General features: G+C 52.2%; 1 protein-coding gene across 3 annotated transcripts in view; it reads left to right on the top strand.

Annotated features, from left to right (window-relative positions):
• Positions 1-628: 628 nt before the first annotated feature.
• AP3D1 (adaptor related protein complex 3 subunit delta 1) overlaps positions 629-13,886 on the top strand; it is a 35,861-nt gene continuing 22,603 nt past the window's right edge. For 2 of the 3 annotated variants that reach the window (XM_019743953.3, XM_019743955.3), the window contains exons 1-4: positions 629-1,034; positions 10,552-10,647; positions 11,422-11,502; positions 12,600-12,680. In XM_019743953.3, coding sequence (XP_019599512.3) covers positions 939-1,034; positions 10,552-10,647; positions 11,422-11,502; positions 12,600-12,680 — 354 coding nt within the window. In that variant the 5' untranslated portion in view covers positions 629-938. The remainder of the gene's footprint in view (positions 1,035-10,551; positions 10,648-11,421; positions 11,503-12,599; positions 12,681-13,886) is intronic. The other variant, XM_074337494.2, reaches the window with a different exon arrangement.

Genomic DNA, 13,886 nt, shown 5'->3' with positions numbered 1-13,886 from the left:
TCAAATATATGTATTGCAAATGGCTTATCCCAGTTTGTGGCTTGCTTTTTTACTCTCTTAGTGGTGTATCCGGAGGGCAAGCACCGCAGGTATCTCATTCACTGCTGGGTGTCCAGGGATCGCTACCATGCCTGGCACACATAGCAGGTCCTGCAATAAATGTTGAATGAATGACTGCTTGGGAGTCCTAGCTCTGGGCCATGGTTATCCTTTTCCTGCTCATATCACACGATTTTGTGAGACTTGCAAGAGACGCAGAAACGGTTCTCTGCAGCGTAGGTTTTAAGGTTCTCAAGCAGCGTCAGCTTTTAGAATCAGAAAGGCGGAGCTGGAGTCTTCTCCAGGAACTTGCCGAAGAAGCTCCACGTAAGCACCCCGCCCACAGCAGGCCCCGCCCACTTCTGTCACTTAACTGAGGGGCGGACTGGGAGGTTTCTCCTAGGGGGGCATGGTTGGAACCGGAACGAGGAAGTGGGTGGAGCTCCTGAGGACACTGACCAATGAGAGGGAAGAGACCTGAGAAGGAGTGGGCGGGGCCATGTGGACGTAGAATGGGTTGTCTGCGTTTCCATTGGGCGGCTTGGCGTCGTCAGGGAAATGTGATGTCCGGAGTTAGGGGGCGGGTCTTAGTGGGAGGCGGGGCTTCTGGGAGGGCCGACCGCCGCGGCACCAGCGCGGTCAGCTGACCGGCCGCCATCTTGTCCGCCATTTGCAAGCGCGGCGGAGCGGGAGGGGAGGGCAGTGCGGCCTGCCCAGCGGGTTCCGCCCGCCGCCGCCGCCGCCTCTTCCTCCTCCTCGCGGACCGCCGCGGGCCTGGCCTGGGATCCCGTCCCTCCGCGGCAGCAAGCACTCCGCGGGCGGCAGGCACAGCACCCAGACCCCCGCACGGCACCCACCCGCGAGCCTCCCGGGGCTCGAGCCTGCCGGCGGCCGCCGCGATGGCCCTCAAGATGGTTAAGGGCAGCATCGACCGCATGTTCGACAAGAACCTGCAGGACCTGGTGCGCGGCATCCGCAACCACAAGGAGGACGAGGTGAGCCCGAAGCGCCGCGCGGGGCCGGCCTGGCTCTGCTCGCGACCCCGACCCTCCATCCCGGCCTGCAGCCCGCCCTAGAGGTCCCGCTCACGGCTCGAGTCCCACCTGCCCGCGGTCTGGGCGCCGCACACCCTCTGTCCGAACCTCAGTGTACCCCTGAGGGCCCAAGGCGGCCCCAGAAGAGACCCCGAAGGCCCTCCAAGCTGCGGTTCTCAGACCCCCCCCATGTATCTGTTTGCCTGCGTGACCCTGCCGCTGGGTGGCCTCTCTCCAGGAGTCTCAGTTTATCCGCTCGACCATGGGGGCTGCTTCCCTCTCCCCGCCGGTGACTCCGGAAGAGATTTCGCAGGTCCCCTCGAGCGGCGGCCTTCCAACCTTGTGTTTTGGGATCCCCTGTTCAAAACATAGGGTCCCCGGTCTCGCCCTAAGCCTCTGGACTCCTGGTTGGGGGACCTTCCTGTCCTCAGGCCGCCCCCAGAGGAACCCCTTATGGGATTAGTGCGTGTCCAGGTCGATCCCTGCGGCCTAGCCCGGAACTGGTCCTTGCCTCGTGGGCACGTGTCCTGGGGAAGGTGGGGCCGCCCCTCTTAGAGAGGGAGGGGAGGCTAGGAGTGTTCCTGGCCAAAAGAAGGAAGCCGCTAAGGGTTCCTGGAATGGGGAAGCCGACTTTAACTAGAAACCCAAAAGCCAGGATGAGGGACAGGTTTTCCAGAAGTAAAATTGTAACAGTGGGCACCATTTCCTTCTTTTTCTCCTCTCCCCTACCTGTGACCTAGATTTAGGAGGAATGGGGACAGTTAGTAGCCACCAGACCTTTGGTTTCATGGACGAGGCCCAAGCCCTCTGTTATACAGTGGGACATTAAAGAAAGTCTCCACTTTACAGGCTGCATGGAGAGAGGCTGCCCTGAGGAGAGCACCTGTTTGGTGCTGTGCAGGTCCCACTGCCTGAGGCTAATGCCCTCCTCACAATGGCACCCAGGGAAGTGTGCTTTACAGAATGCAAGGTGCAGAGGAAATTGAATTTGCTGGGAGGCATAGGCACCCTCAGCCCAGGTCCCTGTGCTGGGAGCCTGAGTTCCTGCCTCTGTAGCACTTTTTCAGAATAGGTGTGACTTCACTGAAATGAAATTAGGTTATTTTCTCTCATTTCCATCACCTTTCCCTTCCCTGGGTTTTGCCTTATGTTGAAGCTCTGCCTAATGGCAAGTGTTACAATGTGCAGCTAACTCTTGTCCTGATCTTAAGTTTCTTTCTGAGTTAAAAGATTAGCTGGTTGGCCTTTATTACCGAGCAGTGGCTAAGCAAATTTGGTTTGTACCCGTAGATTTCTTTTTTTGCACTGGTTATCCTCCCTGATTTCCCTCACTGAGCAGCCTGTTCCCGATTCTGAGGACAGGCCACTGGGTCTTTCCTGCAGAGAAACACACTGCAGTTAGGGCATCTGGGTTTTTAGGAGGGTGTGTCCATCATCACTGGGCAGTACCCCAACCCTTGGTTTCTTCATTTGGAATTGGTGGAAATTGATAACGTCTTTCCCACAGGCTTGGGGCCCATTAAACGGGTGTATTGATGGTGGAAGCATTTTTCAAATAGCACAGTGCCAGGCTGGTGCTGGAAGTCCTCAAAAGTCAGGTTTCTGCATGGACCCTGCCCTTGGCCTATTGGCGATTCCCAGCAGAACGTGGCACAGATCTTTTGTATTCAGGTTGTCATGGTCTGAGGGTCATTACTGAGGTGTCACTTCTGACTTGACTTTCATCTCTGTCCCGTGGCAGTGCAGGCAAGGATTGCTGAATTACTCTGCTAGTTCCCCCACTCTCTAAAATAGGCTCTCCCCTCCCACCCCACTACACCTCTTCAAGAGACTTCTGACAATATCCTTTTTCTGTACCAGTACAATTCCCTCCCCCTCGCAAAGTTTACTTTTTATGATAGATTTTAGCTTAAAACATCCGTATGCTATCGTAGAAATGAGGCTTAGCAGTAACTTCAAAAGCCATGTGGAAAGGCAGGGTGATTTAGTGGAAGTTATATTGTATGAAGTTTAGGAGACCTGAGTCCAAGTTCTTGGACCTGTTTAACTGTGTGACCTTGGGAGAGCCCCTGACTGGTTTCCTCACCTGTAAAGTGGGGGCGACAGCTGCCTCCCCTCCTCACAGAGTGCTTATGAGGGTGCAGTAAGTGACATAATGCAGGCTTCTATGAGTGCCAGAGTACCCCAGGAAGTTGTCTGCCTTGCTATTTCCGAATCTTATCCTCTGACCCCATAGTGGGTTATGAATTCAACTTAATGGGTTATGTAAAAAAGAAAATCCCAGACCGCAAGCAGCACGTAGGGTAACTCTTGTTTCTTGATAAGCTTTTACTTCGGCTTAGGATACTAAGTGTACCTGTATGTGTGTTGGGTTAGCATGGAAAGCATATTTCTTGAAATGAGTCCTCAAAGTTTGAAAAATAGTGGCCTAATTCACACATTTATGGGTGCTTGAATTTATTGTTCTTAAGATACAGCAAGGATGATGTTGGCACGTAGGGGGGAAATCCACTGGGGAATGCTGTTGCTTCTAAAAGTTGGATACGACTAGGAGAAATCCCTGTCGCATCCCGCACGACGAGAGTTGTGGGGAGCAAGGAGGGCGGCGCAGGGTTAAGAAAGACAGTCGCAGGGTTAAGAAAGACAGTCGCCATGAATAGAGTTTAAGCGGGGCCAAGGGACCTGCAGCCTCAAAGGACTGGACTAGGCGCCTAATCGGGCCTCGCATTAGCTTTTATTATTTAGGTGAGGAAATAAAGGGATAAAGCTTGTCAATCTCAGGATCTGTGAATCCCACACATCATAATAGGAAACTGATTCAAGCCAATCACCCTTGCCTGCAAGCAGCTGAACCCTAAGTCTCAGGATGTGTGTTCTTCCCCAAGGGACAAAACCTATATGCATATGAATAAATGGAGGCACACCATTGAATCTCTTCCCCTGCAGGGTGTGGGAAGGAATGCAGCCACCAAGGCAGAGGCTCTCCTTAGTCAGGGGAAGGTGGGGGCTGTGCCCACCTCTGTCGACCCCATGAGTTCCCCAGATGGTCCCCACATGGCTGTGTCTGGGTAGGGTTGCCGCCCCCCTCCCCATGGGGAATCTTACTCGTCATTGGCTGACCAGCCATCTTTCTGGGGCCAAACAGGGAGACATGAGGTGCAAGCACAAAGGTGAAGCAAAGTCCCTGAAAGGATTAGTCTCACAGACTCTCCTTTCTTTAGGGGCAGGTATGAGGGGCAGATGGGTAGGCTGCTGCGTGGCAACAATCCCAAGTAACTCAATATTTCATTCTCACGGTACTTTTTATATTTCAGGGGAAACTTTTTCTTTTAATCTATACCCATAACTTTTTGTAATAAGCTATGTTCATTAAGTTAAAAAGGACAATACCTCTCCCTGTGAATCAGTTTGGTGTCTGTACTTCGAGATTGTTGTCTGTTTGTAGAAATCACTCGTGATTCTGAGTGTAGGTTTAGACTGTTGGGATTTGCCATGAGTGTCGTCTCACTGCCAGCTTTCCATGTGAGCGTAGCCAGTCCCCCTCGGATGGGCATTAAGTGCTTCTAGTTGTTTGCTGTCTGGGGCCACCGTTCACTCCATGGGGCACAAACTCTGCACACACCTGTTGGTATTTAGATTCTGGGAAGCATTGTAAGTGTGGGCATCTGTTGCCCCTGCCTGGTGCTCAGTACCCGGTGACTGCACACCCTCCCTTGCCTTTGCTTTCATACTCGGTTTAGGCCCCGCTCCTGGAAGCTCCCTGCACTTCCCGAGGCTGTGGAGGCCTCCCTCTGTGCCTCTAGGTGAGCCCCCAAGCTGGCGTCTCTAGGGGCCCAGCCGCAGGGCTCTGCGGTCCATCACCTTGTGCTCCAAAGGCCACGCTGCCGCTGCCCACTCCCAGCTGGTGACAGTGCACAGAGCCACCTAGGCAGGTGACTGGCCTTGCTAAACTTTCCTTAGCCACTTCCATCCAGCGTTTCCTTCCTGGCCCTTCACTCAGGGCCAGACCCACATGGCTATCTCCCAGCTCCCTCCCGTTTCCTCTTGTAGGAGTTGTCCCCAACAATATCCAGGTACATTTAACCCCATCCTGGGGTCAGCTACTACTGGGAGGCCCTGGATTGAGTTGTTAGCCTCACTCTCTGTCACCAGTCTCCAAAGCCCATGCAGACACTGCAGCCTCCCCTTTTGTCCCCTGGGGCTGATGTTGCCTGTTGTCCAGGGCCCCGGGGTTGGGACTGTCACTTTGGACCCACCTGGTCCTCTAGATGGGCTGCCTGTGCCCTTGAGGACAAGGGTGGCGCTGGCCTCTCTGCTGTGGTCATGGGGGCTGTGGCCTCCTCCTTCCTGGTCTTAGTCTCCCCCCGGGCCCTGGGTGATCTGACTGGTCAACTAAATAATGGCACCCAGGGATGTCCCCATCCTAGTCCCCGTGACCTTTGGATGTGTCACCTCACGTGGCTGAGGGACTCTGTAGGTGGGATTAAGTCAGGGCCCCAGAGATGGGGACGACCCTGGATTCCAGGGGGCCCAGTGTCATCACCGGGTCCTCATAAGAGGGAGGCAGGAGGCTCAGAGTCAGAGACATGGAAGAGGCTGCACTGCTGGCTGTGACGATGGAGGAGGGGCCACGAGCCAGGGACGCGGTGCCTCTAGAAGCTGGAACAGGCCGGAAACGGTTTTCCTGGAGCCTCTGGAAGGACCAGCCCTGCCCGCACCTGGGTTTAGCCTCGAGAGGCCCGTATGGGACTCCTGACCCCAGGACTGTCAGAGAATCAATGTGTGTGGTTTTAATCTATAAAATGTGTGGTGACTTGTTACAGCAGCTTCAGGAGACTCACACTGACCAGCCTGCTGGCCTTTGGGTCTCACCTCCTTTCCAGTCAGCTCCCACAGCCACTGCTTCCCGCCCTAAGCCCCTCAGGTCACACAGTGCAACCACACCCCTTCATCCCTCATCAGCCTAGCCCAGCTGCCTTCCTACCACTATCTCGCTTGCCATCTACCTTGCACACACGACACCAGCCCTGGGTTGGCCCACCGTGCGCCCTGTCCCCACTTGTGCTGGAAAAGTCCTCAAACTACCCACCCCCCTCTCACAGATGTGCTTCCCGGTTTCCTGAGCGCATAGAAGCCACTCAGGGCCCTTCTCATTGCTGCTGTTGCCACCAAACCTGCTGGTTCCCATGTCCTTCCACTGCGTGTTCTGGTTCTCCGGCAGTGGCTCTCCCTGGGCACTTCTGCCCCTGAGGACACTGGGCTACGTCAGGGACATGGTCTTGGAATCAACTGCAGGACTTTGTAAAAACAGACTTGGCCTCACCCCTAGAGATCTGCCTCCACTCGTCCAGGAAGTCTGCTGGGCAGCCAGGGTTGAAACGTCTGTTTTATTACAGCCTGAGGGGCACAGCTGTGAAGGGTGTTTGTAGCCTCTTGCAGACGGAATTCTGTGGCAGTGAACATGATGCTGGTACAGCGTCTGGCGGCTGGGGCCTTGGTCATGCTGCACTGCTAGCTTCTCCTTCTAAAAATATACCAGTGACACGTAGCCATTCATACTTTGTACCTTAAAATATTTCTAATTTATGTTCATAATATAATTTTCTCAATCTAGATCATGTTTGCATACCCTAACCATTTTTTTTCCTTCTTGTAAAAGGGGGAGTAAATAATCTACTTTCAGTTCGCAGTGTCATATGGAAATAAAAGATTAATATTTTCCTTCCCACGTTCCTCACTTTAACTTCATATAACTCAGTTTTAGATCACTGTTTAGCACTCCCAATATTCTTTTCCATATTTTATAACCCTTTCCTCCCTTTTCCAGTGTGGAGAAACCGTGAACTTGTGCAGCTATTTTATACCTAAAACTAAGCTTCAGGCAGGGTCTTTTTGAAGGTCAGCCACTCTCTGTGGGTCTCGTTTGTCCTCCCCTGAGAGCTGTGCTGAGCAGGGATGGATGTCTATAGGCTGGTTTGCCGTCACTCCTCAGGGATGTGTTCTTGGCTGGACAGGTCTGGGCCGGCAGTGTTGTCCAGCGTCTTGTCCTACCAGTGTTTCTGACAACACACTGGCAGCTGTTCCGGTCCTTGCTCTTCTGTATGTGACATGTCTTTTTCCTCTGGCTGCTTTGAAGATTTTCCCTTTAGTTTTCAGCGATTTGGCCATGATCTGCCGAGGTGTGGTTTTGTTTCCTATTGGGGATGTGGAGCTTCTGGAATCTGTACATTTAGGTCTTTCTCCCAATTTGGGAAAGTTTCAGCCATTATTTTTTCAAATATTTTCTCTGTCCCATCCTTTCCTTCCCTGGGACCCCAATTAAGTGTATGTTACACCTTTTGTCGTTGTTGCGTAGTCCCTGGGGCGCTGGTCATCTTCGAACTTCTCTCCTTCAGATGGGATGATTTCAGTAGTTCCGCCTTTAAATTTGCCCCCTCTTTCTGTTTTCATCTCCAATTTGCTGTCTAGTCTATTAGATGAATGTTTTGTTTCGGAAATTATCTTTCAATTCTAGAGTTTCCATTTGGTTGTTTTCTGTCACTTTCTCTGCTGAGATTTCCTCTCTATTCATTATGAGCATGTTTTCTTTTTGTTCCATGAGAACATGGTTACAGTTGCTAAATTGATATCTTTGTATGTTAATTCCGACATCTGGGTTCTCTCAGGGCTAGTCCTCATTGGCTGTCCTTTTCTTGTTGAGTGTAGGTTATGTTTTCCTGTTTCTCATTTTGAGTATTTTTGGATTATGTCCTAGATACTGCGGATGGGAAGTTTTTGGAGACTGGATTCTGTTGTGTTCTCTGGCAGGGTGTTGATTCTGTGGGAGGGGACTTGGTGGACTGTTAACTCATCTGGGCTGAGATTCCAGCTCTGACCCTCTTGCAGGGGCACAAGGCCTGTGAGATAGGTTTATTTTTTTACCTTTAACTGGGCTGTGTGGAATGTGCCTGTTCATGCATATCCTGTTTCCCAAAAAATAAGACCTAGCCGGACCATCAGCTCTAACGCATCTTTTGGAGCAAAAATTAATATAAGACCGGTATTATATTGCATTATGTTATATTATATGAGATCCGGTCTTGTTTTACTATAAGACCGGATCTTATATAATCTTATATAAGATCCGGTCTTATAGTAAAATAAGACTGGATCTTACATTAATTTTTGCTCCAAAAGATGCATTAGAGCTGATGGTCCAACTAGGTCTTATTTTCGGGGAAACACGGTAGTTCTCAGTTGGCCAGAGTTTTGGGCTGAGTTTATATGCAGCATGTCACAGCACTCCCATCTGTCTCGTCTCTGGGATTTCCCTCTTCACTTTCCAGTGACTGTGTTCACGGCAAGCTCTGCTCTGTCTGGTTCTCGAAGCCAGTTGGACGCGAGTCTCCTCTCGGTCTCAGCTGCTCTGCACAGCGCGCAAGATAAAAGCCACGATAAACAGGACACTCGACCGTGCTTTTGCTTGTCTCCAGTGGCTCCAGAGAGTTGTTAAAACAGTACTTGTGGGGGGCTTGGTCTGATGGGAGCTGCTCAGACATTCCTGAAACTGGACCCTGTCCTGCCCTCCTGGAAGCTGACACAGGGAGGTGGATCACATTGTGTTTGTCTGTCATCAGCCAGGGACCATTTGGGTTTCTGCTCTGGGGTTGTCACTAATTGTACATTCAGGTGCCAATGTGTGTTTGACCACCTGTTACCTGTTGTCAGTAATCTCGGGGGGCCACCTGGCAGTGGGAGCTGTGCTACCCTTTTGAAGAGCTGCAGCTGTCCTTCACAGCTGCTACACTGTTCACCCCCCACCTGCTGTGTGTGGGGCCATTTCTCCTCCAACACTTGTTATTGTCTTCTTGTTCTTTCCCTTTTAAATCATTAACAGTTTTGATCTGGGAGGCAGGAAGGGTCATTCGTGCACAGGGACAGGATCTGAGGTCCCCTGAGCAGGATTTAGTAATCTGAAGTCCGTTGGAAGGATATGGTGACACTTGTTCCATTATACCAACTCTTGATCATAAAATATTCATAAAACATTTTGTGGCCAAGAGAGCACTTGAGCAGCTCTTTTCCAAGGGTCTTGGGGTAGTCCAAGTGACACGTGATGGTGGGAGCCGCTGGGGCCGCCCTGACAGAGCAGGAGCCCGCCATCTGCGCTTGCTTTGCATGCTTGCCAGCCTGGTCTCTCGGAGGCAGGTTGTCTGGATGGCGCATTGGGGGAAAATGGGGAATATGGAAACCTGCCACCAGCTGGACGGCCGTTGTTTCTGTTGGTCACATAACTGAGAGGCTTCCTTGTGCTTCATGGAGCACTGGACGGATTCGTTCTGAATCCCAAGGCTATTGCCGCTTACCGTGCAACAGGTTTCGGTGCTCTTTGCGGCTGCTATGGCATGTCCCTGCAGGGGGTGATAGGAGCACATCAGTCACTCTGGACCTTGTGGATCAGTACTGCTTCAGGTCAAACCTTTTTGAATGGTGTTTGAGAAGTGCTGATTCAGCAAGGAAATCGAAAACATGTTCACACCTGTACACAAATGTCCACAGCAGCACAAGTCACAAGAGCCAAAAAGTGGAAAAGCTCCAAGTGTCCACAGGGAAGTCGGTAGACAGTGTGGTCCGCGTCACACGATGGGACAGGAGCCAAGGGCTGATGCTGCAGCTTGGAAGAGCCTTGAGCTGCCCAGAAAGAGGTGGGGAGACACAGACAGAGATACCTAATTAAGCTTACTGCTGCTGTGGGAGAGGCTGCCTGGGTGACAGGCTCTGCGAAAGGGGACCGGGGAGCCAGTAGGCGGCAGGTTCAAGGAGCATGCCCATTGGGTGGTGGGCCCAGTGGACAGCCAACCAGATATAGCTGGAGCCCTGGAAGCAACTGGATACCTGGGGGGCCAAGGACAAAAGTGGCTGCACACAGCCGATCTTCCCCTAGCCCGGTCCTCGTCTGTGTCCCCACACCGGTCGCAGCCCTCAGCACCAACACGATCTGGCCTGCCTGTGATCTGGCCTGCTTGTGCGTTGTGTGCCTTGATGCTGTTCCTGGATGGCCACAGGGAACTGGCGCTTCCTCTCCCTTCAACCAGCACTCTGGTTCCATCCCCACTCCCATGGCCCTTCCTGCCCTCGGGATTGAAGGAATCACAGGGATCTTATCGTGTTGAAATCGTTTCTTTAACAACAGCTGTGTTAGATGTGCAATTCCGTGGTCTTTTAGTAGAGTCAGTCGTGTGACTGTCACCGCAATCAGCTTTGGAACCTTCTGTCACCCCAACAAGCAACCCCTTCCCCGTTAGCGGTCATCCTCCCACCCCTCCCCAGTCCCTGGCAACCAGGAATCCACTTCTGGAGTCGCCTGTTCTGGATATTTCACATAAATGGAATCAAATGCTGTGTGGCCTTTTATTTTGAGTCTGGCTTCTTTCTGAAATAATTATTCTTCACGGTTTTCGCCAGGCACTCCTAGTTTCTTAATTTCTTTTTCTTTTAGGCAAAGTATATCTCTCAGTGCATTGATGAAATCAAACAAGAACTGAAGCAAGACAACATCGCGGTGAAAGCGAATGCGGTCTGTAAGCTGACGTATGTAAGTGCCGCAGGGCTGCTTGCTCAGGCAGTGCGGCTTAGCCATGCCCACGTTCTGCGCCTCGTGCTGTCAGGCCGGTTGTCAACTGCAGCACCCCTCCATCCCTCCACCCATTGTGCATCTGTCCACCTGCTAAAAACTGATTAATGCCATCAGCTCTAGGAGCTGGCCTTGAGGCACACGGCTAATTCTTAAGAGTCAAGAGAGATGTGCCATGATTATCAGGTATCACTGGGCATGTGGAGCCCTTAGCACATGGAAGCCAGCAGGAGTGCCCTCAGGTCTCCTGGGGACTGTGCTGGGAAGCCTAGTGGGTGGAGCTCTGAATTGCCCAGGGTGGCTTTTCTACAGGGTTCCCTGCCTGGCTGCAGTCCTGGTTGGAGTGTGAGCCTAGGCTGGGCTGGGCACCCCCTCCTGGCCTCTTTCCTGGTCAGAGAGGGGAGACTTAGGGTTTGTGGGTTGGGTATCCCATCACATTATAGGTTTTATGAGTATCGTTGTAGGGACTTTTAACCAGACATGGGCCACTAGGATTTCAGCTCAGACATTCATCCTCCTGTAATATTTGTTGCTAACCTGTCCTCACAGTCTCCAGTGTGAAAATAACTGGTCAGAGGACATGAAATGCCCAGGGGTTTGTGTCGAGTGAAGCCTGAGTGCTCAGACTGTGAATGACGAGTGTCCTTTGCGAGCCTTTGCGAGCCGGGATGGGATGCTGGATGTTAGGGCTTAAGCTTTATCTGGTGAGTGAGTCACTGTGTGTCCCTTCAACAGTTACAGATGTTGGGATACGACATCAGCTGGGCCGCCTTCAACATCATAGAAGTGATGAGCGCCTCCAAGTTCACATTCAAGGTGAGCTTGCTCTGGGGCCTGAACCCCGTGCTGATGGGGACTAGGGCGGGGTGGGTCCCCTGGGTATTCCTGCAGAGTGTCCTGTAGCCACAGGCTGTGCTGTGAAAAAAACAAAAACACAAGTGAGCTATTTCAGTCCAACTATAGCCACTCAAACATCACACCTTCATAGTTTTTGTCAAATTATTTATTAACTGTATGTAACACTTTTAATTTTAAGTAATGTCAGTGAAATTATGGGTTTGTGGGATTGGTTATGTGTTTTTTATACAAATTAAAATAAGTTCATAACTCTTCAAAAATGAAAAAAGAGAAACCAATCAAACGCTGATCATTTCACCCAGAGGCCACCATCATTCGTCACCCTGTCCTGTAGCCTCTTGTTCGTCGTCTGAGGGATCCCACTCGTGAGCAGTTTGGGACACTGCTTTCTTCTCTCTTGATATTACAAGTGTGTCTCTTGTTTTAGTAAATACTCTGAGAAACCATTTTTGGCACCCTGGCTCATTTGTGGGTGCTCTGTCATTTTCCTGGGTTGGGTTGGTTTTCTGTGTGAAGGCACAGCGGCCAGGTGGCGGAGGCTGTTTCCAGCCCTGAGCGCCTGCCTGTGATCCCTGCTGTGATTGGGCTCTAGCTGCCTGCTGGTTAGACAGATGCCTGTGAGCTTGAAGACACAAATTGGCACACTTGCCAAAACTGGGGCGGTGCCTGCACGTGTGTTAAAGCATCATATATACACGTGCACGTGTGTCCAGGTGGCCACGTCCGCTTGTCCTAGACAGCCCTGCACTCAGGCTGGCTGACTTACTACTTGACGTCATAAAAGCAGTTTCTGACTGAAGGGGAAAATGCAGCATTACTAACTGGACTCCATGGTTTGGCAAATCTTAAAGGAACATGGTATTTCAAAGACTACACACTTGTGCTCCTGGAGATTTATAGACTCCCGGCTCGGTTCTTGAATGACTTCCCTGTGCCCGCCCACCTGTGGCCTGCGGCTGCTTGGGGCCCATCCCGAGAAGGGCTGGGAGCTTCCTGGAAGGGTGCTGTTGTCCCCTAGTCTCCCCTCTGACACCTTCATTTGTTCAACTCGACAGCGCATTGGCTACCTCGCTGCTTCCCAGTGCTTTCACGAAGGCACTGATGTCATCATGCTGACAACAAACCAGATCCGCAAGGTAGGCCCGCCCTGCCGCACTCCTGCCGCCTCCTCGGCCCCGGGGCCGGGCTCATTTGGGCCCCCGTGTGAGTGTCTGTGCTGCATGCTGGTTTCCCTGTCACTTATGTGTGAGTAGAAAGTGCTGAGGTCAGCAAGATCTCACTGTTAGCATTCCGACAGCAAGCAGTCTTCCACCTGCAGCCTCGTCATCCCCAAGACACACCCAGACATGGCAGAGCGGTCTGCCCTTCCACCCAGCGGGTGGGAGAGGCGGAAGGTCACTGGACTGCTCTCTTTTCCTTTTCTCTTCTTGGTGTTGGAAGGCTGTCTGCGTGGCCACACTCCTCCTTTTTGGTCCTCTCCCTCTGGCCGGAGTGCCCACTGAGGTTACCTGCCCTCACCCTCCACCCCAAGTGTGGTAGCTTTCTGCCCACTGGGTGTACTTTGGTCACATGTTTTGATATGGGCTTTGAAGAACACCGAGTCATGAATTTCCTCTTTGGTCCCAGGACATGCAGCGTCTTTTGTTTACTGCCTCATGGCAGAGTGGTCAGAGGGTGTCAGCGAGAATCAGAGACCCACCTTTTCCCAGCCCCAGACCACAAGTCGGAAGCCATAGCCTGTAGCTGCAGGCTCTCAGCAGCCGAGGGCCAGAGACAGATGCCTGTGAGCTCTGGTTACCCCACACAGTAACCCAGAGAACTGGGAATGGGCTCCCGGGCAGATGCTGTGGGCAGGCAGGCTGGGTGTATGGGTACTGGTGCCCAGTGCTGGGGGTCATAGATGCCATGGGGTGGTGAGCTGTGAGCTTGGCCTGGAGTGGCTCTGGATAGGTGGAAGGGAGGGCCGAGCAAGCGCTCTGGGTGTGGGGTGCTGGGACAGTAAATGGAAGGGTGGCAGGAGAGAGGAGGGCGGAGGGGCTCGAGCTGCCTGGATACCCAGATGCCAGCCGGCCAGCCCGTTCGCTGAGGCCCACCTTTGTTTTTTCTGCTGCTCATCTTGGCACAGCCTTGCTCCCTGCCTGCCCCTTTGTAACAGCCTTGATTCAGACACAGATTTGTCACCACTTCACATTGAGATGTGTTAGAGGCAGGTCACCCTGAGATGTCCTCATAATTGAAGGAACAATACATCCTGTTAGAGTAAGATCTGGGCAGGTGACCTTGACCCTTGCTGCTGCTCCCTCTGCCTGTTGCTGTCTCAGTCTCGCACAAAGGGTCCTATC

The sequence above is a fragment of the Rhinolophus sinicus genome, chromosome 15 (genome assembly GCF_057876585.1).
Source record: "Rhinolophus sinicus isolate RSI-liver-muscle chromosome 15, RSI-T2T, whole genome shotgun sequence".
Taxonomy (NCBI): domain Eukaryota; kingdom Metazoa; phylum Chordata; class Mammalia; order Chiroptera; family Rhinolophidae; genus Rhinolophus; species Rhinolophus sinicus.
This window is presented reverse-complemented; position numbering and strand designations above follow the sequence as displayed.